The 26,178-nt window shown below is 56.7% G+C and overlaps 1 protein-coding gene across 7 annotated transcripts in view; it reads left to right on the top strand.

Annotated features, from left to right (window-relative positions):
* The window catches only part of RASA3 (RAS p21 protein activator 3), an 87,366-nt gene that overhangs the window by 36,274 nt on the left and 24,914 nt on the right, over positions 1 to 26,178 (top strand). For all 7 annotated transcript variants that reach the window (XM_059041533.2, XM_067016784.1, XM_059041534.2 and 4 more), the window contains 3 exons: positions 9,236 to 9,339; positions 18,374 to 18,468; positions 24,902 to 24,978. In XM_059041533.2, the coding sequence (XP_058897516.1) occupies positions 9,236 to 9,339; positions 18,374 to 18,468; positions 24,902 to 24,978 (276 nt within the window). The remainder of the gene's footprint in view (positions 1 to 9,235; positions 9,340 to 18,373; positions 18,469 to 24,901; positions 24,979 to 26,178) is intronic.

Raw genomic sequence — 26,178 nt, 5'->3', positions numbered from 1 at the left:
GCTTTGCACAGCAAAGGAAACTGTAAACAGAGTGAAAAGACAACCTACAGAATGGGGGAAAGTATTTATAAATGATACTACTGACAAGGGATTAATTTCCCAAATATACAAACAGCTCATACAGCTTAAAAACAAAAAACCAAACAACCCAATAAAAAAATGGGCAGAAAACCTAAATAGACATTTCTCCAAAGAAGACGTACAAATGGCCAACAAACGCATGAAAAGATGTTCAACATCGCTAATTATTAGAGAAATGCAAATCAAAACCTCACTGTAATGAGTTACCACCTTACACAGGTCAGAATGGCCATCGTTAAAAAGTCTACAAATAATAAATGCTGGAGAGGGTGTGGAGAAAATGGAACCCTCTTACGTGGTTGGTGGGAATGTAAATTGGTGCAGCCACTATGGAGAACAGTGTGGAGTTTCCTTAAAAAACTGAAAACAGAGCTACCATATGATCCAATAGTCCCATTCCTGGGCATATATCCAGAGAAAACCATAATTCGTAAAGATGCATAGCATCTTTAATGCTCATAGCAGCACTATTGACAATAGCCAAGACATGGAAGCAACCTAGATGTCCATCACCAGATGAATGGAATGAATGGAAGATGTGGTATATATATATATATATATATATATATATATATATATATATATATATATATATATATATAAAAAATGGAATATTACTTAGCCATGAAAAAGATGAAACAATGCCATTTGCAGCAACACGGATGGATCTAGAGATTATCATACTAAATGAAGTAAGTCAGACAGAGAAAGACAAATACATGATATCGCTTATATGTGGACTCTAAAAAAATGATACAAATGAACTTATTTACAAAACAGAAACAGACTCAGACATAGAAAACAAACATGGTTACCAAAGGGCATAGCAGGGGAGGAGAGAGGGATAAATTAGGAGTTTGGGATTAACCATACACAATACTATATATAAAATAGATAAACAGCAAAGACCTACTGTGCCTATAATGGAAAAGAATCTGAAAAAGAATATATATATATTCCTGGATCACTTTGCTGTACACCTGAAACTAATACACATTGTAAATTAACTATACTTCAATTTTAAAAATGATTTAAAAATATGGGTGTATGTGGCCACTTAGTATTGAGGCAAAACCCCTATTTATACTGGTGAGGGGCAAGCTGGTAGCCCCAGACCTTGACTCTGCAGTGTAAGGGCAAAAGCAAATAACCTGCTCCATAAAAGAAGTTAGCAAGGAAAATTGTGCCTCCACTTGGTGCTGAGTACTTGAAATCACAAGCTGGCTCTTCTGAATGTGTAGCCTGAATCCACACCACATCTGTGGTTCAAAAACCACAATCCACACACCTACATTAATGCAGTCTTGGGTTAGTAGTTTGTAACACCTGCTGAGGCAATGACAGGGTAGTCAAAAGCAAATCCACTCCTCTCCTTCAATCTAGGCCTCAGGATTCTCCAGTATAACGTTTCAGGGAACTTGAGCTCAGAGGAGAAAATGCACAAAGAACACGGCAATAAAGAGCCATGTGCATTTTCCAAGAGAAACAACAGACAACAGAATCAGACCTGCAATGTTTGCAGAATGTCAGCTAACAAAGTTTAGTGAACTTAAAGATAATGAGACAAGATTGAAAACATGAGCAGGATAAGGAACGATGAAGAATGCCTCACCAATTTGAAAAACAAACAGAATTGCTAAAAATGCAGATCACAAGAATTTAGATGAAAAACTCAGTGAATGAATTAAATAGTTGATTAGACATAGCTGAAGGGAAAATTGGTAAAGTGGAAGGTACATTTGAAATACACCCCAGAGGGACTTCCCTGGTGGTCTAGTGCTTAAGACTTTGCCTTCCAATGCAGGAGGTACAGGTTCAATCCCTGGTCAGGGAATTAAGATCCCACATGCCTCGTGGCCATAAAACCAAAACATAAAACAGAAGCAATACTGTAACAAATTCAATAAAGATTTTTAAAATGGTCTACATCAAAGAAATCTTAAAAAAAAAAAAAGAAATCTACCCCAGAGACACATAGGAAAGGAAAGTGTGAGAGAGGTTTGGAGACACAGAAGGTAGAGGGATGTCTGAACACGTCCTGTGGGAAATCCTAAGGCCAGAGACCGCGGGTGGAGGTCACAGGAGGTGGTGTCTTAACGCAGCTCAGTTCTTGAGGGGCCGAATCTGGGGAGCAGAGCCCAGCGGCACAAGACCCAGACCCAGATGGCTGCTGCAAGGGTGGAAGGAAGGGGGCATGCCTGGGTGACGAGGAGGGCATTGTGCCCTGGACGGGCCACCAGCACTGGCAGCCATCGGGGTTCAGTGTTGCCCACACGGAGCAGCTACACGCCTTGCGGCGTCGTGGCCCCAACTCCCGGATCATCCTCCAAGCTCAGCATCGCCTGTGAGGGTGGATCATTTGTTTGGCAAAGGTGCTGTAGGAAACAGAGAGCCTACGTCTGATCTGGACCTGAGAGAGCTGGCAGGACCCGGTGCCCCGCCTGGGGCTCGTGGCCAGAGGGGCCTTGGTGGCCACAGAGGGTCGGTGCCACCCAGCGTGGTCTGTCCTCCCTCAGGCTGGGGTGCAGACGGAGCATGAGGGCGGGAGGGAGGACGCACACCCCCTTCCCTCCTGTCTCCAGGGGAAGGGGGTCTGGGCATCGGGCTGCGGCCTGGCTCTGTGGTGTCCCCACGCCCTGGGTCTGCAGAACGCCGCTCTCCCATGAGCAGGTGTCACCGTTCCTGCCTTCCTTTCCTGCATGTCTGGCGTGGGACAGTGGGCACTGAGAGGGGACTGCTGTTGCAGATTTACTGGGGGAACCCCCTGGGTCGGACGCTCTGGGGAGAAGGAGCCTTTTCCGGCCTGTCCCTCCTCCAGGACGGTGATTCGGGGAAAGTTCTGTCCTCCTGAGAACAGTATCTTCCTGATGGTGCAAGTGGACGGTGTTCACATTTAACTTTTTACAGCTATAACTTTTACTCATTTAAATGGCAAGTCATCATTTCTTTACCGTTTATTTAAACGGAAAGGCTCTATGAAACTGGGTCGTCAGGGTCCGGGTGGGTCAGCTGCCTGCCTGGGGCCACGGTGCATCTGCGGAGGGCGTCCTGGGGTCCCCGGGAGGGCAAAGCGGAGCTGAAGGCTGCCTGTGGAGAAAACCACCGTCCTATCCAGTAAAAGAAGCACGTTCGTGCTACAGTTAAAAATAGGAACTCTTAGGAGCTGGGTTGGTCCAGTCGTTTGCAGGCGTATCCCATGAAGTGCCAGTTTTTCACTTCCTTTTGTCCATGTAAGTGATTATTTTGAGGATGACATTGCCCGCCTCTCCCCACGACCGGCAGGAAGGGGCTCCTACTCTGACCCTCACTTCCCCCAGGGCAGCTCTGTTGAGGCTGGGCTGAGCCTCCTGCCTGGACCCCCCCCCCATCCAGCCCAGAAGCCCCTCCCTCCCGCCTCTGTGGGCCTCTGGACCGGGCGCTGACCCCGCCACTGCGCCTGCGTGCCTCTCGCAGAGTTCGGTTGTGTCTGTCAAGCGATAGAGGCAAGTTACAAAGTTGTGTTCACAGTGAGATTCCTCTTGGTCTAAAAAACCGGCTCTAAAATGGTCTGGTATGTGAGGGCTGAAACGCCAATGTGGTTATTTTTTCTGGGTAGTGGGGTTATGGGTAGTATTTTTGTTCTTTTGTTGGTAGGTTTTTGTGGGGGTTTTTTAACATAAAATTAGAAGTTAGTAAAATAACCGCCTTCTAGAGCACAGTGAGGAAGGAGCTAGCTCATCACCACGCTGATCGATTTGGGTGTCATTAGAGAATCTCTAATCCCGTCATTCTCGCCAAGAATTTTCCCGCATGAAAGGCCGTTCCCCCGCGGGGGGGGGGGGACTTCCGGCTTGGAATCCGAAGGAGCATGTGGGTCAGTGACTTGAGAGGGTCTCTCTGTTCCTTCCGAGAGATGCAAATTGCTCAGAAAATAGAGCTTTGTGTGGTGGCCTCCGCGGTCTTCGTCTCCGGGAGGGAGAAGTTGTTTGGGGTTAGGGTGTGACAGCACAAGAGGGAGTCTGTGGTTTGGGAAGAAAGACGTCATTTTCTCAGATGTTCTTAATAAAACCCAAGTTGTTGACTAGAAAACACCAACTTTGAGATTATGAGACTGTACAAATAGCATCATCTCTCCTTGTGTTTCTTTTCTCTCTAATTTCTCAAGTTAAAGCTTAACAAATAAGTCTTTTTGACATAAATGCAGGTCTCAGGCCCAGATGTTCCACACCACCCTTCGCCCCAACAGTCCTGCGGAGCCCCAGGCAGGGACCCTTCCACCCCCCCGGTTCTGGGGAGCTCCAGGAGGGGACCTTTCCCCCTGGTCCTGCGGAGCCCCAGGCGGGACCCTTCCCCCCGGTCCTGGGGAGCTGTCTGGCCCAGGGTGGGCCTTCAGCTAGGAGCATCCCCCCGATATCGGGCTCCAGTCCTCACTGAGCCCCCGAATCTCAGGATGTGGGGCTTCTCACAGGGCTTCCCAGATGCCCAGCTGACCGCCGCGCCCAGGCCCAGGTAAGGCTGGGACCCTGCAGGGAGAGCCCGCCCCGCGGGGAGAGACCCTGGGCCTGCCCTGTCCGCCTGCCCTGAGTAGACAGTCAGTCCCCGTGGAGCTGTGGGCTGGGCAGTTGGCTGTCAGCACGCTGTGATGAATGGGCTCCTCTGGGGTCCCCCAAAGCGCCCCGGGCTGCCGGCCCCTCACGCCCCCAGGCTCCTCCCTGACACCCTCCTTCCCTTGGGGCCTTTCTCAAGGTTCTGGAGTCCGGGGGCTTCAGTTGCCTTGAGAAGCGTGGCCAGGCCTTAAAAGGACAGTCCGGGTGTGAGTTGTTGGTGAGGACACGTGATTTCTCTGGGGGTGGGGTGGGGTGGGGGAGGGGCTGCACGTGGGAGTCCCGTGTGGGGGGCACCCCACGTGAGCAGATGGGGAAACTGAGTCTGGAAGAAGTGAGGGACCCGCCAAGGCCACGTGGCCGTCCACCCTGAGCTGCTCAGGCCAGGGCAACGGGCTGCAGGTCACCCATGAGGGCCGGGCTCTGGCACAGACATCCGGCTGGGGTCCTGTGCTTCCGGAAGAGCGTCTTGCTGGCCCTGTAGGCGGGTGCCCTGGGTGCCCTTGTGCCCTGTGATCCAGCCTTGTCCTGCGGGCCAAGACTGGCCCAGGTGGGGTCCAGGCGGGATGCTTCTTCCCCAGCATTTGGAAGAAAACTGTCATCTGACCTCCAAGGCTCCTTCCCCGGGAGGGTCAGCTGCCTCCCTCCGTTCACATCTGCCTGAAGCAGGGGGGCGGGGCAGGCCATCGTTTCCCCATCCGACCTTCGCGTGGACGGAGCGGCTTTCTCTCCTGGGAGCCGCCCCTCCCTGTGTTCAGGCCGCGGCCCACAGCTTAGGGGGAGGCTTCAGCACCAGATGCTGAGCACTCGGCTGCCCGGTGAGATGCAGTAGCTTATCGGAAGCCTCAGAGACAAGCTCTCAGGTGCCGAGGGCCGCACTGCTTTAAAATCACCTTTTAGAGGAAGTGAGGGAGAAACCAGACAGGGTTTCTTCTGCTTCTGGGAGCCGTGGGCGGTTCGCGCCTGGGGCGCGCAGTGCTGGGGTCCCGCGAGCACCAGCCCGTGCGGGGTGCAGGCTGCACGAGTCCCCTCCCTTCCCGACCCTCTGTGGACGCCTGAACACAGTATTTGGTTTCATGAATTTTAATCCAGGTTTTAGTGAATGGTTTAAGCACCTGCACATTTCTTAGCCGAACGCAGAGCTGTTCCGAGCCGGCTGGCACCCTTTTCGGAGAACGGGCCCTGCCCGCCTGGCTTCCAGCTCTCTCTGGGCCTCGGCCTGGGCCCCGGGCCCCCGCTTCTGGGCACCTGGGCTCCGCCAGGGCTGCCCTGTGGCGCATCCGGGGCTTGCGGGGAGGCTCGCCTCTGTCCCCGAGGCTCCCGCGCTCCCCTCCCCCAGATGCTGGGAAACGGGTGCTGGCGTTTGCAACATAGGACACAGCACGAAACCGGGGAGAACCTCGCGTCTGGCCCCGGAGGGGGCAGGGCAGTGCCAGCCGGGCTCTGGGGGAGCCGGGAAAGGACTCTGCGGTCCTGGGGGGGTGCCCTGCCGGGACCTCTCGGCTGCACATCTGGGCTCGCGGAGCGGGAGGCCAACAGCTTCCCCTGTCAGCGGCTTTTTCTCTTTTCGCAGTTCTGTGAAACTGCATTTAAACTTCTCCCTGTAATTAGCGAGGAAAGCTCTCTGGCCGGCCTCAGAGGCCAGAGGCCACGTTTTAATCCCCTTGTCAGATCGTGGTAGTTAAGGCTGTCCAGTCCTTTGGGCGGTGTTTTCCCTTTATCTGGACAAGGCTGCAACGGTGCCGGGCATACGCCTCTGCTGCTGCTGAACTGTGCGCAGAGATGCCCAGGCAAGGGCGCCAGCTGGGGGCGCTGGGGTTGTGCAGCCCCTCTGAGCCCCCCAGAAAGGAGAGTCTGTGTTGCAGGCACGTGGGGAGATCTCACCCCGCACCCCACCATCCACAGCTTCCTTTTCTTTTGGAAATACGCTTCCAACTCTGCCCCCTTGAAGAAACACTGCAGGCTTTCCCGTCAACCAAGAAGGGGGTGTCCTGGCCACGTGCGGCACCAGGGGGCACGCCTGTCCCACCCCCAGGATGTCTGCCCTGCTCCCTCACGCCCCTGTGGGCCCTGCCGATGCCAGCCCCGACCTGAGAGATGCCACGACTGGGCTGAGGAGGCCTTTGTGCAGGGACCACACCCCCCGGGCTTCTGGGGGGGACAGCCGGGTCGCCTGCCTGTCCCTGTTCGTGGACGACAAACCTACTCCTCGTATGTTGGGCGTCAGGTACTTGTCTTTTACTTTGGAACATAGATTTAAAAGTTCTCAGTGGATTAGCATCCTGAACTTGAAAAGAATGTGAAAAGATGGTCATTTGACAGAAAAGGAGCCAAAGACATTTCAACACAAAAGGAAACAAAAAGTGCTCACACACATACTTGACAGATATTCAGCCTCACCAATAATTTAAACTTTTCCAATGAAAGCAGTAGTTTTGGTCACCAGCTTAGCAGAGTTTGTAAACATTGATGGAGACCTTCCTGGAAGGTCCGTGGCCCCAGAACCCAGGATGGAGGATGCCCTCCCACCGAGCAAGCTACCTCGGGGACTCTCCTGAGGACACCAGGGCTAGGGACGCTCCCGGTGGTGGACGTGGGGGGGGGAGACTTGCTGTCCACGTGTCGGAAGGTGTGAGTCCTGCGGTTGTGGTCGCTCAGACCTCAGGGGCTGTTTGCCCTTTACTTACTTGGGAAGTGGTCCGTGGCCTTATGTTAAAGAAAGAAACCGACTGTATATCAGGTTGAATAATGTAACCCCACTTTTATTTAAAAACATGCGTCTTTATTTTTGTTCTATATCCATATATCTTTAGAGAAAGAAAAACTTAAGCATGATATACCCTAGAATTTAATTCTGTTATTCACTTGCTGACATCTTTGTGTATTGTTTAAGTTTTTGGTTTTGGAAAAATAGCGTCATTGAGATATAATTCACATACCATATAATTTACCCACTTAAAACGTACAGTTTTATGGTTTTTATTATATTCAGTGCTGTGTGGCCATCACCACAACCAATTTTAGAACATTTTCATCTCCCTAAAGAGAAACCCATTCCCTTTACCTGCTCCCCAGCCCCTGGCAACCAGGAATCCGCCTTGTCCCCACAGATGAGCCTGTTCTGGTCATTTCACGTAAAGAGAACAGCACCCCGTGTGGCCTCTGGTGTTGGCTTCTCTCGTTGAGCGTTGGCGTCAGAGCTGAAGGCGCCAGCGGGTCAGGGGCCCCGTTCGGTGTGTCCGTCCTCTGTTGATGGACGCTTGGGTTGTTTCTGCTGTAACCTTGCACGTACCAGTTTTTGTGTGGATGTGTTTTCGTTGCTGCAGGACATACCCCTGCGGGTGGGCTGCTGGGCTGTAATGGTTCCTCCGGGTTTACCGTTTTGGAGAAGTGATGGCCCCATTTACATTCCTACAAGCAGTTCAGTTTCTCCACATCCTCAGCGGCAGGGGGTGCCATCTGGGTGCAGAACCACCCTGTCCCGGGCCTCCTGTGCCTCCAGTGGCCGGGGGTGAGATTTGTGTCCCCCATGTGTAACCGGCTGGCGTCACAGCTCTGTGTCAGGAGGTGGCAGGTGTGGGACTGAAGGCGCTACCCTGTGACCCACCCCTAAAGAGGGTCCTCTGAGTGGGGCCTGGGCAGTGTGTTTTCTAGAAACCTCTCCAGGTGAGCCTGATTTGCAGCTGAGAGTGGGGACAGCCCCCCAAGATAAAGCCGGGATGGGGGCCAGGCCGTAGGCAGGGGCACTGGAGTCAGGACTCGCGTGTGTGGCCGTCTTGGGGGCAGCCCTGGAACCACCTGCTGTACGCGTGCGCCTTCTCGCGAGGCCTCGGCAGCAGCTCTGACTCCTGTGGGCCGTGCCTTCGGGGCTCTGGCCCAGCACGTGGCGGGGGGAGAGCAGCTGCCTTCTCTGCACGCCTGGGCCTCAGGCCAGCATGGTCCCCCTTCCTGCTCTGGACCTGAGCTGGTCAGTAAAACAAGCGAAACCTGTTGAGGTGCTTCTGACGGCGGCACCACAGGTGGGCTCGTCCCCCTCCCAAGCGGAGGCTCTGATGCAGCTCCTGCATACAGGTCCTTCCACGTCTGTCACCTGCCCTCACCTCCCTCCCCCCGCCCGCCTGCCTCGGCCCGGCCAGGACCACCAGCTCCCAATTTCGTGTCCCCCACGTGAGGTCACAGATGCATGCCTGAGGCGGGCGCTTGGAAGCTGGCCCCCCCCAGGACTGATCCTCCACCCAGGACTGATCCTCCACCCAGGACGGACCCCGCCCAGGACTGATCCCCCCAGGACTGACCCCGCCCAGGACTGATCCTCCACCCAGGATGGATCCCCCCCAGGACTGACCCCCCCCGGGACTGACCCCCCCACCAGGACTGATCCCCCCCAGGACTGACCCCCCCCCCAGGACTGATCCCCCCAGGACCGACCCCCCCCAGGACCGACCCCCCCCAGGACTGACCCCCCCAGGACTGATCCCCCAAGGACAGATTCCCCCCTCAGGACTGATCCCCCCCAGGGCAGGGGCCGTGGCCTCATAGAATCTAATGGTGCCCCTTCTGTCTGTGTCCAGCCCCTTCTACGGAGAGGACTTCTACTGCGAGATTCCGCGGAGTTTCCGTCACCTGTCCTTTTACATTTTCGATAGAGACGTTTTCCGGAGGGATTCAATCATAGGTAGGTACCGACCGACCAGGTGTTTTCTTCATTTTCTCTGCCTCTTCTGAACGGGGCTTATTCTGGCAGAATTGGGGCATCTCCCGGGCACCCCGTCTGAGCCAGTGAGGCGCACCAGCATCTCTCCTGCCCTTGCTGGCCATCCCGGAGCTGCCCTGTCACTGTGTTCTGGGGCGACACACCACGAGCTCACGCGGGGACACAGGTACTCGCAGCAAAGGCAAACCGTTCTTCAAGGCGAGAGTGGCGTCCCCCCAGACGACTCCCGAAGGCTTCTCCAACCATCCCACCACCCATCCCTGAACCCAGCACCCGTGTGTGGGGGACTGGGAAGGTATCAGGGGTGCTCAGAGGTATGGGGGTGCCCTCGAGGTATTGGGGGTGCACTCAAAAGTATTAGGGGCTCTCAGAGGCACTGGGTTACTGTCAGAGGTACTGGGGGTCTCAGAGGTATTGAGGGTCCCAGAGGCACCAGCGTCCTGGAGAGAGTGAGGCCCACCTTGAACGCAGAGCAGCCCAGAGCTGCCCGTTTGGTGGGTGCACCTTTGTCCCAGGAAAACCCTGTCAGTTCCCCGTGGCACCGGAATCAGACCCGAGCTGCCCAGTGTGGGCTCAGTTGTGGCCGTGGGACCCCAGCTGATCGTCGCTGGCCTGGCTGCCCCTGGCAGAAGGCGTCTCGGTGCTTCGCTCCTGGCCAGAGCAGTTGAATCTGGCGAGGCCCCTGACCCTGTAGCCTCCCGCCCGCTCCTGGGGCGTCTGACCGGCTCCACTCACTGCCCATCCGTGACTGGTCAGGGCTGTTTGCACCCCGGCCAGCGGCCCTCAAAACAAAGTCTGAAGGCGGCTCTGGAGCTGAGGTCCTTTGAACAATCATCTGGCAGTGTTTCCAGCACATGGATCAGAGCTTCCCACACTCGTCAAAATGCAGATGCTGGTTATTGGGTCTGGGGCAGGGCCCAGAGTCGGCATTTCCAACAAATAGCATTCTTGGAAACCGCTGTGTTTTACGTAGAACTCACCAGCGTTTGTTCAGGAAGTACCCGGCCTAGAAGACACAGCAGCTCAGATAATTCACACTTGACTTCATTTAAGATGGAGCTGTGATAGGGCCGCCCAGCAGCCCTTTAACTCTGGAGCGAGGAGGATTTTCACGTCTGCGGGGGCACTTCTGTCCTGCTTGTCCTGCAGGCCTGCGCCCTTTGCCCTCAGGATGGCACCCGAACCCTTAGCTTGGCATCAAGCTCTGGTGATTCCTCCTCCAGCCCAGACGTAGGCTCTGGCCCTCGCGGCCCCGCTTCTGGCGCCTCGCAGCCTGACGCCCACCTCAGGCCCTTCTCCGACGTCCACGTGGCTGCCGCTGTCGGCCCGAGACCCTGGTCAGCTGGAGGCTGCCCCTCGGTGTGTGTTATTCTCACGGTCGCCTGTGGGGGCATTTCTTTCGTGTCCACCGGCCCGTACTTCCTGTGGCCTGGGGCTCTCGGGGCAGGGCCTGGGGGTGTCTCCGTCTAGCGCCTGTTGGATGCAGCAAGGTTTGTTGAAGGAGGAAGGGAGAGGAGCAGACTGGTGGCTGGAAGTTTACCTGTTACTTGACGGAGCTCACCTGGGCGACAGGTGCGACCCGCGGGGAGACGTGGCACTGGCGGGGTAGTTGGCTCAGATTATACCAGAACGGAGAGGAACTAGACTAATCCTCGGAGGTACATGGGAGCTTTTTTGAGCGGTAATCCTAAGGAAAAAGAAATTGTAAAATATCTTTGCACATTTTAATCAGACAACCTGATCTAGTTGGCTTTGGGGTTATTTCCCCTTATAAAAATCAAATAAGATGTTTATCACTCATTCTGTTTAAGGCACCCGCTGCTTTTAAAAAGAACCAGCAAAATCATGGTTTAGCCGTTCCTGGTGGTGGCTTTAAAATTGGGATGTGTCGGGGGCGCAACCAGATTTAGATGTTTTCAACATCGCTCTCACAGCCGTGAAAATAAGAGGCTGTCTGGACCTCCAGGGATAATTTGAAGTTATGGCTAGCAATTATGTTGTTACCAGGATGAGAAACCAAGTTCTAGGGTATAAATTTGTGTCACGGAAACAAGCATAGTGTCACCGGCTTCTCACGTCTGCCATGTGATCTGATGGCACCGCACCAGGTTCTCCCGGTGCAGCAGCGCCTGGGCTCGCCACCCCCCCACCCGCGGGCCAAGTCCAGGGGCGCGGTTTGTCCCAGGGAGGGGGTGGAGATGCAGTGCGGGTGTGGTGGAGGTAGTGCTGGGTCAGGGCCACCGGCTCCACTTCCAGTGCGGGGCATGGGCTGGTGGGGCTCTGGAGGCCCGGAGCCAGGCCTCCCCCTCTGCCCCACTCTGGCTGTGGGCCCGCTTATCCCACCATCTCCCCAGTGTGTCCCGCCCGCCCCGCTGGCAGGGGCTTCCTGTAGTTTCTCTGTTAAAGGCTGGGGGGAGGGTGAAGTGAGACCCTGATCCTTTTGTTTATAAGCCAAGGTTATCAAGGTACAATTTGCACTCTGCGCCCACTGCAGGGAAGTGCCACCGTTTACCCATCCGTCATTCGGCAGAGGTGGGCTTGTGTCCTGCTTTTAGTGATTGTGAACAAAGCTGCCGTAAACATTCTTGCCTAGGTCTCTGTGTTGGCAAATGTCTTTATTTCTCTTAGAAAATACCTAAGCGTGGGATTGCTGGGGCGTACTGTAGGTTTTAAAGGACAGCAGAATTTGCCATCCCAAATAGGCCACTGTGGCGTAACGATTTTGTTTGAGCTGTAGGCCGTTGCGAAGAAGCAGACACAAGGAAATCTCTCTGCCCTAAAAGCAGAACATAAATTCGTCCAAATCCGAGACGACCCTCGACCCTTGTCAGCCCAGAGGCTACACCAAGGAACCCACCCAACGAGCCTTCCGGACCATTGGTTCCCACATACGTTTACCTTCCTTGAAACTCAGAGTCCTTTCCTTGGTCTTGTCACTCCTCTGAAAATTAGTGGTGCTGGTTTTAGGTTAAGATGCTACGAGTTCCAGCCACCTCCTTGAGATACTCATCACCCAGTTTCCCCCACGTGTATCTGAGATACACGTTAATAGACTTCTGTCTGTTTTTCTCTTGTTAATCTTTCTTTTGTTACAGAGCCCCAGAGAACCTAAAAGAGTAGAAGGAAAAAGATTTTTCCTCGCCTGCAGTGTTATGTTTACCTTTATTAGAAACTGACAAACTGCTTTCCAGAGTGCACCATTTTGAATTCTCTCCGGCACTTGTATCATCAGCTTTTATTTTTGATTCATTTTTGCCTTTCTCATATGTGTGTAGTATCTTATTGTAGCTTTTACTGCTTTCTCATGAGGAAGAATGATGTTTGGCATCTTTTCGTGTGTTTATTTACCATCTGTATCGCTTCTTTGGCAAATCATTCAAATCTTTTGCCCTTTTAATTGGATTTTCTTTTTTTTTTTTTTTTTTTTTTTGCGGTATGCGGGCCTCTCACTGTTGTGGCCTCTCCCGTTGCGGGGCACAGGCTCCGGACGCACAGGCCTAGCGGCCATGGCTCACGGGCTTAGTTGCTCCGCGGCATGTGGGATCTTCCCGGACCAGGGCACGAACCCGTGTCTCCTGCATCGGCAGGCGGATTCTCAACCACTGCGCCACCAGGGAAGCCCTAATTGGATTTTCTTATTGAGTTTTTAAAATATATTCTGGACACAAGTCCTTTATCAGATGTATGTTTTGCAAATATTTTCTTCTAGCTTGTGGCTTGTCTTTTCATTTTCTTATGAGTGTCTTTTGAAGAGCAGAAGTTTTAAATTTTGATGAAGTCCAATGCATCAAACATTTTTTTCTTTTATAGTTTGTATTTTTTATGTCATGTCTAAGAAATCTTTGCCTACCACAGGGTTGTGAAGATTTTCTTCTGTCTTTTCTTCTAGAAAGCTTTTGGTTTTAGCTCTCATGTTGCGATCTATTTCAAGTGAATTTTACATATGACAGGCTTCGTTTTTCTCCTTACAGATGTCCAGCTGAATTACCTTAGCACCTGTTGAAAGTCAACTGACTTTATATGCATGGGTCTATTTATGGCTTCTGTGTTCTGTTCCACTGACCTGTATTCCTTTCCTCACACCAACACCAAACTCTCTTAACTCCTGTATCTTCACAGCAAGTCTTAAATCAGTCGTGTGAGCTCACCAACTTTATTCTTTTCCAAACTTGTTTTGCTATTCTAGGTCCTTTGAATTGTCATTTACATTTTCAGTCATCTTCTCAATTTCCAAAATGACTGAGATTACACTGATCTATAGATTAATTTGGGGAGAATTAGCATCTTAACAAAACTGAGTCTTCAGACCCTCCAGCATGGCATGTCTCTCCACGTACTTGGGTCTTTAATTTCTCTCATCAGGGTTTTGTGATGTGTTTTCAGCACACACACACACACACACGTGTGTGTGTGTGTGTGTGTGTGTGTGTATACATATCATTTATCCCTATATTTTATGATTTTGGTAGAATAGACAAAGATTTCTGGGATAGTACACCAAAAGCTCAAGCCGTAGAAGCATCGTTGTGTGGATGTGCTGTTGGTATCTTTTCAATTTCAATTTCCATTGTCATTGCTTGTGTGTACAAATACAATTGATTTTATGTATTGACCTTTATTCTAAACACACCTACTCTGCCAGCTTTTCTTGTAGCTTTTCCTGTAGATTCTGTGAATAAAGACTTATCTCTTCCCTTCAAGTCTACAGGCCCTTGTTTCTCTCTCTTGCCTCTGTGCGCTTGCTGGACACCAGGGTGAACAGGAGCGATGAGAATGACACCCCTGCCCCATGCCAGGCCCGGGCGGCGGGGGGCATCCGGCCGTCCCTCCTCAATCACCACCCTGCAGGTGTCACCCCTGGCGGCCCGCCTGCCCGCACCCTCTGACCTGCCGTACCTGCTTCCCCGCGTCCCATGCTGCCTCTTGAACTACCTGATGTGCTTCTCTCTTCCGAACAGACCCGGGCAGGTACGGCACCCGCTAGAGGAAGTGACACACGGGGCTTTTAGTGGTGGAAAGGCTACCTCACCACCTCTGTCCTCGTCGGAGGGTGAGGCCCAGGGGGCTTAGTGACCTGATGTCACGCAGATGGATTGGGACAGCGGTGGATTATGACACATCAGGCACGTCTAAGTGGGCGTTGTGTCTGCAGGTCGGCTGCTCTCCAGGACAGCCTGTGGGAACACCTACCTCTCACGCGTAAAGAGTGCATGTTCATGTGTTCTTGATGCGGTCGGTCTCCAGAAGGACAGACTGGCAGCTGGTGCCAAAGGTGACCCTGAGGTGGGACCCGTGTAGCAGGGGAGAGAGAAAGTTATTCTTGGCTGTATTTTATATCCTTTCTAATGTTTCAGACTTTGTTCTATGTTCTGGTATAACCCATTTAAAGTTAAGTACTTCCGGGCTTCCCTGGTGGCGCAGTGGTTGAGAGTCCGCCTGCCGATGCAGGGGACGCGGGTTCATGCCCCGGTCCGGGAGGATCCCACGTGCCACGGAGCGGCTGGGCCCGTGAGCCGTGGCCGCTGAGCCTGCGCGTCCGGAGCCTGCGCTCCGCGACGGGAGAGGCCACGACAGTGAGAGGCCCGCGTACCGCAAAAAAATAAATAAATAAAATTAAATTAAGTACTTCCAAAAATAAAGAATAACGATGATGTGTAAGTTGTAGGGGTCACATGAGCCTTAAATATGTGTCTCCGCCCTATATTCCAATCAACGCTCATGAAAACATTGCAGTTACTTAAAATTTCAAACTTCAGATGTAACCCTCCTATCCAGCTGAACTAATCGTGGAGTCTGCAGATTTCTTTATCCCTTTTTAGTGGAATATTATTGCCCAATTTAGTTCCAAGAAATGTTTGTTTCTTGTGGCTTTATTCCTGCAAGACTCAAAATTATATTCCCATCAGGGAAAGGGGTGGAGTTTTGCAGGAGCCAAGCAGAGAGAAAGCCAGGGGCTCTGCCTGGTGACAGGTGGTTAGAGGAGGCGGGACCCACGTCAGGACCTCGGCTGCATGCCTCCAAGACCACGAGCGTGGGAGGGGAGGGGCCTGGGATGGGCCGGGGTGAGGGTGGGGTCAGTGCCTGTGACTTGATGCTGGCTGGAGAGAGGCCTGTGTGGCCTGTAGCTCCAGTTCTCTGGATCCCTGTGGAACACCCTCTTTCTGCAGCCTGTGCGCTCTGTGTTTTCTGCCCTCTGCCCCTGCCCTCCACCTACGGACTCCGCACGCCGCGGCCTCAGTGCCCGGTGAGGCCTTGGCTGGGCAGGACTTGGCTGCAGATGGGTCTGCATGGCCCGAGCTGAGCCATTGAGGTCCGTGTGGGCAGTGGTGTTGAGCCTCGGGGCCAGCTGTGCCGCGTCCACCTTGCAAGTGGACAGAAGGGCTGGCCTTGAACCGCTGAGCCTGGCCTTTCCCAAGGCCGTGTGACGGTGGGAGGTGAGTGGAGGGCCGCGGTGAGCGTGCTGAGGTGCTGCGGGGACAGTGGGCAGGGAGGCGGCGTTGCTGCAGGTGACGGTGGGGAGTAAAGAGACCCAACTCCGCCGCCGCGCTCAGCCCGCGGCACTCGGGCCGGCGTGTCCCTGCTTTATTTCCAGCTTCCCGTCTGTGCCCGGTGGGTGCGCCTGTCGGGTCTGGAGACCAGGCGTGAAGACTGCAGGGCGAGACCCTTCTCTCACCCACCTGGGTTCCCCGGCTGGACCCCTACAAAACTAGACGGAAGGTGGGCTAACGAGAGAGAAGCGAGCATTTTCTGACGCCTTTCAAGCACACGTCTCGGGAGGAACCTCAGCGTCAAGTAGCTGGGAGCTGGCGACACGGGCCCGCGGTGCGTCTTGGCAAAGGCACAGCACGTTCAGAGGAGGCTCAAGCCAGAGGAGAGAGGCGCAGGCCGCTGGGGCGCCGAGCCGCGGAGGGACCATGGAGGCTGCCTGGCCGGGTGTGTGCACGGGCCTCTGGGCCGACTCCCACTCCTCACGACCGGGCCGCCCTTGCCTCTCGCTCGCCTCTCGCTCTGGGACGCGCCGCGTGTACGCACGTTGGGTGATGCTCGGAGCTCCCCCAGGAGCCAGCTGCGAGTGTCCTTTTTTCCCTCAAGCCTCCCGACCCGCAGATGGCCGCACCCCGGCGAGGCCTCGGGAGCCTCTGGGAGCAGAACAGAGGCCGCCCTGCGGGCCCCAGGGGAGGCCGGAGAGGAGGTGCCGTCGCAGGAGGGCCCCGTGGGGCAGGGGCGTCTGGGGAGGAGAAGTGGCAGGAGAAGCGCGGAGGGCAGCGCCGCAGCGACGAGGCCCAAAGCGCCACATCTGTGACCCGCACCCCCCGCCTCGCCCCGGGCTTGCCGCAGGGTGACGTGCGGGGGCAGCGCGCGCGGGGAGCCACACAGCCAGCTGGGGCGCCGGCCGCTGTGAGGCCGCCGGGTGCCTCTGCTGGGAAGCGCAAGTCCTTGAAGAAACGGGAGACAGAGAGCAGTCCCTTTGCGGAGAGGACCGTGCGTCCTGGGTGAGGGCAGGGCGGGCCCCCCAGCTCGGGGCTCTGCAGGGTGGCCACAGGGGCCCGGGGAGCGTCCCAGGTGGCAGATGATGCGGGGTGAGACGGCGCCAGGGGCCCAAAATGCCTCCTTCGGTAACGGGACCGCGCTCCCGAGTGAGGCCGTGTGTCCTGGGCTGTACGCCAGAAACAACTGAACTTAAAAAATGTTTCCTTTGCTGTTGTCCTTTATCGTCCCTATTTTCGCATGTGATTTACAATGCACGTAAGACGTTATGTGTGTGTACGTGTGAATTGCACGCGTACACACGTGCACGCGGGGTGCTCACGTGGGCAAGCATCTGACTCGCCTGTCCTGGTGGACAGTGTGGTCCCCGTGCTCGAGGCCACGGGACGTGCGGACAGGAGGACAGTCCAGTGCCCGGTGCCCTCTGTCCTCCCAAGCTGTGGGGTGTGCGCTTGCTAGCTGCCACGTGCGTCTCCGGAACAAATAAGGAGAATGAACAATGCATGACCGCGCTGGATGGATGTTTAAATACTATAAATCTGTGTCAGGTCACGTACATCACACATGTATATTTACGTGTGTATTTTCGTTGAAATTCCAGCTCCTAAGTACCAAGCCTATGTCAGGAATGTAAAACTGTGGAGAGCAGATGTCCTTAAACTTTGGGAGCCACAGAAGTTCCCTGGGGACCTCGTGAAAAGGAAGATTCCCGGGCCCCACCCCAGAGATTGTTTTCTCACGCAGGATGGGGCCGGGGAACTTGCATTTAGGAAACGCTCCAGATGTTTTGATGCAGGTGGCCTGTGATTACACTTTGAGAGACACCGGTTCATAGACCCAGGCGGGCGATGACCCGGCTCGTTCCACGGGCCCGACAGGAACGCGTGTGCACACGTGCTACTAAGCTAGATGTGCACGCACACGCGTGTGCCCGCTCCGCGTGAGCCGACTGTGCACGTCGCCTGTGAGCTAGATGTGCACACACGTGAATTCTAAGCCACAGCTCATACGGGCGCACGCACATTTCCAGGGACGCTGCAGCAAAGCCCTCCCCGCAGACGCCGCCCAGCCTGGCTCTGCAGCTCGGGCGTCGGGGCAGGGATGGCCGTGGCGTGACCGCCTGGGGCGCCTTCTCCCTCGCCCCATCCCACACGCCTCCCTCCGGGCCCCGAGCCGTGCACCTGGCGGAGCCGCTCTCTGATCTGTAGGATCTGCGCCGGGTGCCCCCATCTCCCGCAGCCTGGGTGGCGGGGGAGAGGCTCCCGTCCACGCCCAGGCTGTGGACACCATGGCAGTGACCCCGAGACGGGGCTCTGCTCAGGGTGGACGTGGCACCTCCGAGATGCAGAGTGGCATCTGCTGCTCTTACCGCGTGGTCTCTCTCACGATGATCTGTCCTGGATTTCGCGTTTGCAGCGGCTGGCAGAGGTAGTGGAGGCTGCCCCCAGCCCTGCTGGCGGGTGGGCTGGTGCCCTCGTGACTGGTCTCCTCTGCGTTGATCTTCCAGGGAAGGTGGCCATCCGGAAGGAAGACCTGCAGAAGTACCACAACCGGGACACGTGGTTCCAGCTGCAGCACGTGGACGCCGACTCCGAGGTGCAGGTGAGGCCTCGCGGGGCCCGCGGGACGTGGGGGCCTTGGCGGAGGGGGCCTGACTGTGGCTAGAGACGTAGACGCTGGACTCTGGTCTTCGGAGGCAGCAAGGCGTCTCAAGCTGTCCCCTGCGCGTGTCCTCCGGGGCTTGTGCATTTGGTTCCATTGGTTACCGTTGGACTTAGTCGTGCAGCTTAAAAAGTGTCACATGCGAAAGAATGCAGCACAGAACTGAAGGTAAAGGGAGCATAGGTGAGAAAACGTAAGGCTGTGGGCCTCGCCCACTGGAGGTGCCCGCGTGTGTTCCGGGCTCCCTGCCCTCAGCCAGGCGGGGCTGCAGCTGAAGGGAGTGACCCGAGTGCTGAAGCCCCCGTGGCCTGAGCGTCCCTGGGGCTCGCCCAGCACCCTGGCGATGTGTTAACTGGGAGTGACCCCTTGGCCGGTGCAAGGTGCCCCCGCCCTGGGACTGGGGGTTTCTCCCCCAGCTGGGCCACTCCGCATGCCCAGGGTCCAGGAGACGCCCGTCGGGGGGGCCGCCTGCATCTGCTCTTCTCTGGTGACCCTGGCATGAGTTTCTGGTCAAGCGCATCCCCGAGCCCGGGCCGTGCCTGGGACTCCGGGGCCAGCGCCGAGCCGGGCCTACTCTGAGCTCAGCAGTGTGTGGCTCTGATGCTCTCTGGGCCTCAGTTTCCTCCCCTGTAAAGCGGGGGTTTGTGAGCAGTAAGGTCAAACAGCAGGTGTGGCGTCGCAGACAAAATCCCCAAGTGGGCACCTCGCGAGGCCTTCCCCGGGCTCCCGGGCCGGCGCCAGCACGCCTCCTCGTGGACCTGTGGCCTTGGCCGAGCTTGGAACTGCACGCCGGCGGCTCCGGGTGTCCACCGCCGAGGCCCCTGGTGGCCGCCGGGGCCGATGCTCAAACTTCGACGAAGGGGCAGCCAGAGGGGACTCCTTGAGGAGCCCAGCGCACGGGGCATCGTAAGGGTGCTTCACGCTCAGCTAATTCCGACCGGGGGGCCCACACGTGCTGTGAAAACTGGGGGACCTGTGACTGCTCAGAACTAGTCACGGAGCCCCACGTCCAGGAGGACAGCGGCCACTGCTGCTCAGGTGACCAGGAAATCGCCTCCTTAGGAAGAAGTTTCCAGACCCCTGTGCTGTGTGTGCTGTACACCTGGGCCCCGCCTGCCTCCGTCACCGTCGTTCTTGAGAGATTCCGCCTGTGGCCGCGATGAGCCCGCCGTCTAGTCCCTAGATTTAAGTGCTGTTTTGTTGGCAAGTGTAGCTTTTCCTTTTTCTTGCCTTTTCATAAAACAAACGACTTTTAATTTTGAAATGGTTACAGAGTCACCGGAAGCCATAGGACATACTGCACAGGGAGTAATGGTTAGCAAGCTGTGCGTTCTCCTGTTTACACTCAAAGACTGAGAATAGGAAGCAGGGCCGTGTCCCTTTCCGGGTCCCGCACAGTGACATCCGCATAACTGGATGGGATGGGTCCCCGACCCCATTCAGGTCTCAGCAGCCCCGCGTGTGCCTGCGTGTCCCCGTGGGTGCGTTTCACGCGTGTGGCTGTGTAACCACCACTGTCTAGATCCGGAGCCGCTGGGTCACCGCAGCCTTGGGAACATAATGCGTGTGTCCACCTGCAGCCTGAGGACGTCCGGGCCATTCCCTGATGGTCCCCGTGACGTGGGTCCCGACCCACTGGTGATTCCACGGAAGCGGGACTGTGGGCGGCGGCGGCCGCTGAGTTCCAGGCACCGAGCGCGTGCTCTCCAGAGGGGGCCTGTCAGGTGCCACGGGCAGCAACCTTTAAAGGGGCCGTTACGCACCTTCCCTGCAGCCACGAAGGTCAAGGGACACATGTGGTTTCTCCAACTAGCTGCTCAGCAATTCACAAAGGCAGCAGAAAGGGGGTGTCACAGAGCCGGGGCCCACGAGAGACCGGCAAGTCCTGGAATTGGGGGAAGAAGAGGGGGTGAAAGACGTCTGGCTTCCCTCTGGAACTGACGTTTGTGAAGGTCTCTGGTCAATCACTTTATTAAAAGAACCCGTCGCTTCTGCCCCTTGCCTGTCCCCAGCCGGGCACCTTCTGGATGAGGCAGTCGGCAGGGGCGGCCCTACCCGTGGGCCGCGCTGGGCAGCGGTGGCCAGAATGCACGCTCACGTCCGCGACGGCCCCTCCCATCCTCCGAGGACGCCGGCAGCCGCCAGCTCCGCATTGAGCGGCTTCTGTGAAACTTGTTCTTGGGGCACCTGTTCCGAAAAGGCAGAGGCAGGTGCGCTCCCCCAGCAGAGCCGCAGTCCCCCAGCCCGTGGCCTCTTCTTGCACCTTCAGCGATAGGGCAGTAACTCTGGCCTCGTAGTGGACGCCCTGGGAACGTCCTCTGTGTGTCTGCCGTCCTGCCTGAGGATTTCCCCACCAGCCATACACCTGCAAGGACCCGAGAGTCCTTCTAAGGCTCAGGAGTGTCAGGAGAGGAGGGTGGCCTTCGCTCCCCTCGAGGACGTGGCCGCTTCTCTCGGTCGCCCTCACGTCCCTGTCCCTCCCGATGCTCTCGGCTCCGGTGGGGCTGCAGGTCCAGCACTCCGTCGCCTGCGCTCGGGCGTGCTCTGCGCTGACCTCCGCCCGGCCTCGCAGGCCCTGTGCAGATGAGGACGGGGCAGTGACGGCTCATGTGCCGCTGGGCCCCTGCCTGCGGCCACGGGCCCTGCAGACCAGGGACCGACGCCTTCCTGAGAAAAGTGCACAGGAACCACCAGTGCTTTGCTCTCTTAAGTAATAAACTTTATTTTTCGAGCAGTTTTATCTTTGCAGAAAAGTTGAGGGGAGGGCCTGAAGAGCCCCGTGTACTCCTCCCCCTCCCATTGCTAGCGGCCTGGCTGCATTTGCTTCAGCTGACGCCTGATATTCGCTGAAGGCCCCGGCTTACAGCGGGGTCCACCTTGGGCTCCGGGCCCCCCTGGCTGACAGGTGGGTGACGTCTCGGATCCCCTGTCGGAACCACTGCTGGTTTTCTGCAGCCAGGAGTGACGGCCCTGGTTTCATTTCTGTTTTTTCTTAGCGGGGCTAGAACTTTACCAGTTTTATGGATCTTTTCAAAAAAAACAGCTTTGGTTTGTTGATTTTCTGTATCGATTTCCAGTTTTCATTTTCATAGAGCATTTCTGCTCTAATTTTTATTATTTCTTTTCTTCTGCTCACTTTGGATTTAATTTGCTCTTCATCTTCTAGTTTCCTCAGGTTAGAAACTTACATTATTGATTTTTGCCTTTCGTCTTTTCCAATATATGCATTCACTGCTTTAAATTTCCCTCTAAGCATTGCTTTTGCTGCATTTCACAAATGTTGATGTTTTATTTCATTTTCACTTATGAAAAGAAATGAATTCAAAGCATTTTTCAGTTTCTCCTGAAACTTCTTCTTTGGCCTGCTTGTTATTTGGAAGTGTGTTCTTTAACCTCCACGTATTTTGGGATTTTCTAGCTCTCTTTCTGTCACTGAGTTCTAGTTTAATTTCCACTGTGGTCTGAGAGCAGCTGTGATGTAATTTTTATTTTCCTGGCCTTGCTGACGTGTTTAAGGTCAGGTTGGTCTACCCCGGTGGATGGTCCGTGAGGGGGGGTGATGCCGTTCGGTCCCAGCTGTTTTTTTAAACAACTTCTTACCATTATTCTCCTTAGATGAGCCCGGGAAAGGCTATGAAATCAGCATTTTCAATGCTCTGTCCTAAGATTTCTCTTCTCATACACCAACATAAATGTGAGGGCTCCGGCCAAGTCTCAGCACGTCCTGCCTGCGCTGATTGCTAACAGCACGATTCAGCTGGACCCCCGGCTCCGGGGTTCCGGCCCCTATGGGAGGCATGGCCACCTCTGCCCTCAGCCTGGCAGGTGGGCCTGTGACCACCTCCCCGGGGAGAGGGCTCCCGCTGGGGTCAAAACAAGCGGAGGGGGCAGTTTTGTGTGTAGCTGTGCACCCGTGGAAGGTGGCGTGCCCTGCAGAGGCCGAGCCTGGGAAACCACACTTCCTGCCTGCCCTGTGCAGAGTGTGGCCCGCGGCACCCCGGGCGTTGGTGTTTGCGGTGGGATTGTTTGTGCAGTGAGGATGGGTGGGAACTTCTGAGCTGCAGATCCTGGGGTGTCTGCAGGGGTTTCTCTCCGAGATGTGTGTGTCTGTGTTTTATCTACCTCGTACCGCCCTCCCCCAAACCCCCCGAAACGTAACAGCATGAATCAGCTGACAACGTCCGCCCCCCGCGGAGGACACGCTGCCCCAGGAGAGGAGCGCGGGCGGTCACAGTCCGCGTCCGTCCTCTGCTGGGGAGCAGGCGCCCGGCGCCCGAGGCTGGGGCCCAGCTTCTCGGAAGCCGGTCAAGCATCCCTGGGGACGCGTCGGTCCCAGGGGCCGTGGTCCGCCGTCTGCCGCAGAGCGGGCGCCCGGGCACCTGGGGTGCGACGAAGGACACCAGGCTGACCGGGCCGCCAGTGACAGCTGGGCTTCCTGCTGGGCTGGTTTCCAGGCCGTCAGTCTACGCGTTCTTGTTTCATTGTAAGGACGGCAGCGCCCGCTCCGGGGACAGTGCGGAGGCTCGGGCGGCTCAGGATGCGCCACTGGCCTTTGGGGACTTTGTTTTTTCCACCCGCACAGGGAGGCCGCCCACCCCCCCGCCACTCCCGCCCGTTACCGGCCCCGAGGGTTCGCTCTCGGACCAGCCTGCCCTGCGCGAGGGTTGCGCTGCGCGGTGGACCCTGTGTCCGCGCCTGGCGGGTGGAGGGCGCTCGGGCAGACGCCCCGAGCCGCTGCTCTAGGCGAGTGCGTCCCTGCGAGGGGCAGGCCCCGTCGGAGCCTCCGCAGATACAGGTGTGACTCCGGGTCGGGATGCTGGTGTCGCCAGGCCGCGCGGCTGTGACGCCTGCGGGCTGGTCCACCTCACGGGACTTGTCGCGGGTTGCCTGCCCGCGGCTGGGGCGCCTGGACGCGTCTGCGGCCGTGAGCGCCGCCCGCAGCCTGGGCTCCGCACGGGGAGGCGTCCGTGTTGTCGGGAGCCCGTGTCAGTGCCGTAGGTGAGGTGTCTGGTGCATGAGGCCGGCCCCCCATGCCGCTGCGATCCCAGAGCTGGTTTGCTCTGCGTGGAAGAGGCTATCACGGGGAGCTCATGTCACCTACCAGTGCGGGGCCCAAGAGGTGTGTAGGAGACAGGAGGGCCTGGGGTGATGGAGGCATCGCCCTTGACCCTTCTCAGGGCCAGACCCCGCTTTCTTGTTTATTTTCTCTCGTCTGGCGGGTGGGGCTCTAGCTGGGGCTGCTCCCCATGGCCCCACCCTCAGGCTGTGTGTCGGGGTCCAGCCTCCCCCTTTCTCATAATCGGTGCTACTGGCATTTTGTCAAAACGCTTCTCTGGCGGCTCAGGTCAAGCTTAGAAGCAGCAGGTGGAAAAAAAAAAAAAAAAGAAGCAGCAGGTGGGAAGGTCTGGCCGCTGTTGGAGCGGGCTTCCCTGGGACAGAAGAGGAACAGCAAAGCTCCCGGGCCCAGGAGCCGCCGGCCAGGTCAGCACACGCCCCGTGCAGACGGCCCGCGCCGGAGCGCTGGGGGCTCCCGCCTGGGGTCGGGGGTCCCGCGCTGCAGCGGGCGGCTGTCGGGGCTGTGACGGGAGCGTGCGGGGCTGAGCGCCCCACATCGACCTCCCAGCTGCTGAGCCGTCCCCACCGTGTCCTGGGTTCTCCTGAGACGTGGCGGCCCTCACAGGCTCTCCCCAGGCTGCAGGGTCGGAAAGGACCTTGGAGACAATGGATCCAGGTCACCTCCGTGTCTAAGGAAAGTCAGTTTAATGTAACTGAACGCTTGCTCACGGAAACACGAGCATCACGCATCCTCCTGTTGGACTTTTCGGGAGCTCGTCTCTCCCCTTCTCTTCGTGGCCCTGATGACACCCTGGCCGTGTCCGCCCTGCCCACCCGCCGTCCTCAGCCCTTGGCACAGGCAGATGGCTGGAAGCACAGCCTCGGCTGCTCCATTACCCCAGCTGCTCTGCCCCTCCTCCCAGAGCGCGCGTGAGCGTCCGCTTCCTTCCTAAAGAGCAGGGCTGAGGTTCCTGGCTTCCGACCCCGCCTGTCGCAGATGCAGAAGCACCGAGACGCCTGGGCAGAGCTGCCCGCACCTGCCCGGGGCCTGCGGCGCATGAGTGAACACAGCCCAGAGCGGACAGTCAGGCCCGTTTGGGACACTGCTTCCTCCAGTGCCTTTTCCTTTCCTTTCCTCTGAAACGGTGCCTGCTGTCAGCGTCGTGCCTGATGGGCTGGACGCTTCTTTAACCCTCTGGGGTCTGAGCCGGGCGGCCGGACGTGCGTGGATATGCCACACAGGGCCATGGGTCACCAGTCTGTGACCGGAGCCCAAGAGCTCTCACTGCTTGTGACCCCCTGTCATTGTCACTTTCAGGGCAAGGTCCACCTGGAGCTGAGGCTGAGTGAGGTCATCACCGACTCGGGTGTCGTCTGCCACAAGCTGGCCACGCGGTAAGACGCGGGACGGCCGCTGCGGCCTGTCTGCCGGGACTAAGGCTAACCCCCCGGGCGCGGGGTGGCTCATGTTTTTTTAAACAAATGACTCAGGACTCCCAAACGTGGGCATTTCCCCAGATGACTTTCTTAACATCCTTGCTCACCCTGGAGAGGACGCGTTTGGCTTTTGCAAATAACCAGTTACTCGGGGCGACGTTTAGGCAAAGAGGTTGGGGTTGTGGAAACGGTGAGATGGGGGCAGAGCTGGGGCCTGACCTCAGACCTCGACCCCGAAATCGGAGCTCCTTCTACCCTGTATGCTTGATGAGTGTGCACGTGGGAGTGTGTGCACGTGGGAGTGGGAGTGTGCACGTGTGTGTAGGGGATCGGCTTAGACAAATGCCTGGGGTGTGAATGCACCTTTTCCAGTGAAACAGGCTCTGGTCGGATGTGCTGCGAGCAGCCGTGACCCCCAGGTTGTACAGCTGGGCCGTGACCCCCAGGTGGCACGGCTGAGCCGTGACCCCCAGGTGGCGCGGCTGGTGAAGTGACGTCTGGGGGAGGAGGGTGCGATGTACCCGTGACACCTGTTTTCCTGTTGTGCGTTTTGCATGCAGGTGTCAGCGTGTCGGTTTTTCTGTTTCTCCGGGATGTGTAACTACAGTTGGGGCCAGTCAGCGTGTTGGTTAGCGCCCTCCTCACGGTGGTCTTTAAGGAGGGGGAGTGACATTGATAGGCGGCTGCTGCCCTGCATCTGGCAGCGCTTCTGCAAGACGCCAGCTTCGGCAAGAACTGCTCCCCCGGTCTGAGCTGCTGCCGGGAAAACCGTTGTCTCTGCGGATCCAAAACGCACCACTGTCCCAACCTTCCTGATCAACAGCGGAATGTGATAAAAATGCGTTTGCCTTGAACTCTGGGCTTTGGCACAGGGAGGGGGCGAGAGAGCCCCTTCTCATGCTCCCAGCCCCAGAGGCAGCAGCCCCCCGACTGAGGGAGGGTCGGTCTTGTCCTGAGACCTCCTCCCACCCACCCACCCACCCGACGGGTCGCCCTGTGTGTTCCTCCCATGCGTGACCCACCCGCTGTCCCTGTGGCTGCCAGGCCCCTGAGCCCCTGGGGGCGTCTCAGGGTGTCAGCCCCTTGCACAAGCTCTTGGCTGGCTCGGGGTTCTGTGCCTGACGAGTTAGTTCACAGAGGGAGGAAGATGACCCAAGA

The sequence above is a fragment of the Kogia breviceps genome, chromosome 16 (genome assembly GCF_026419965.1).
Source record: "Kogia breviceps isolate mKogBre1 chromosome 16, mKogBre1 haplotype 1, whole genome shotgun sequence".
NCBI lineage: Eukaryota > Metazoa > Chordata > Mammalia > Artiodactyla > Physeteridae > Kogia > Kogia breviceps.
The sequence above is the reverse complement of the archived record's forward strand: the minus strand, read 5'-3'. Positions and strand labels throughout refer to the sequence as shown.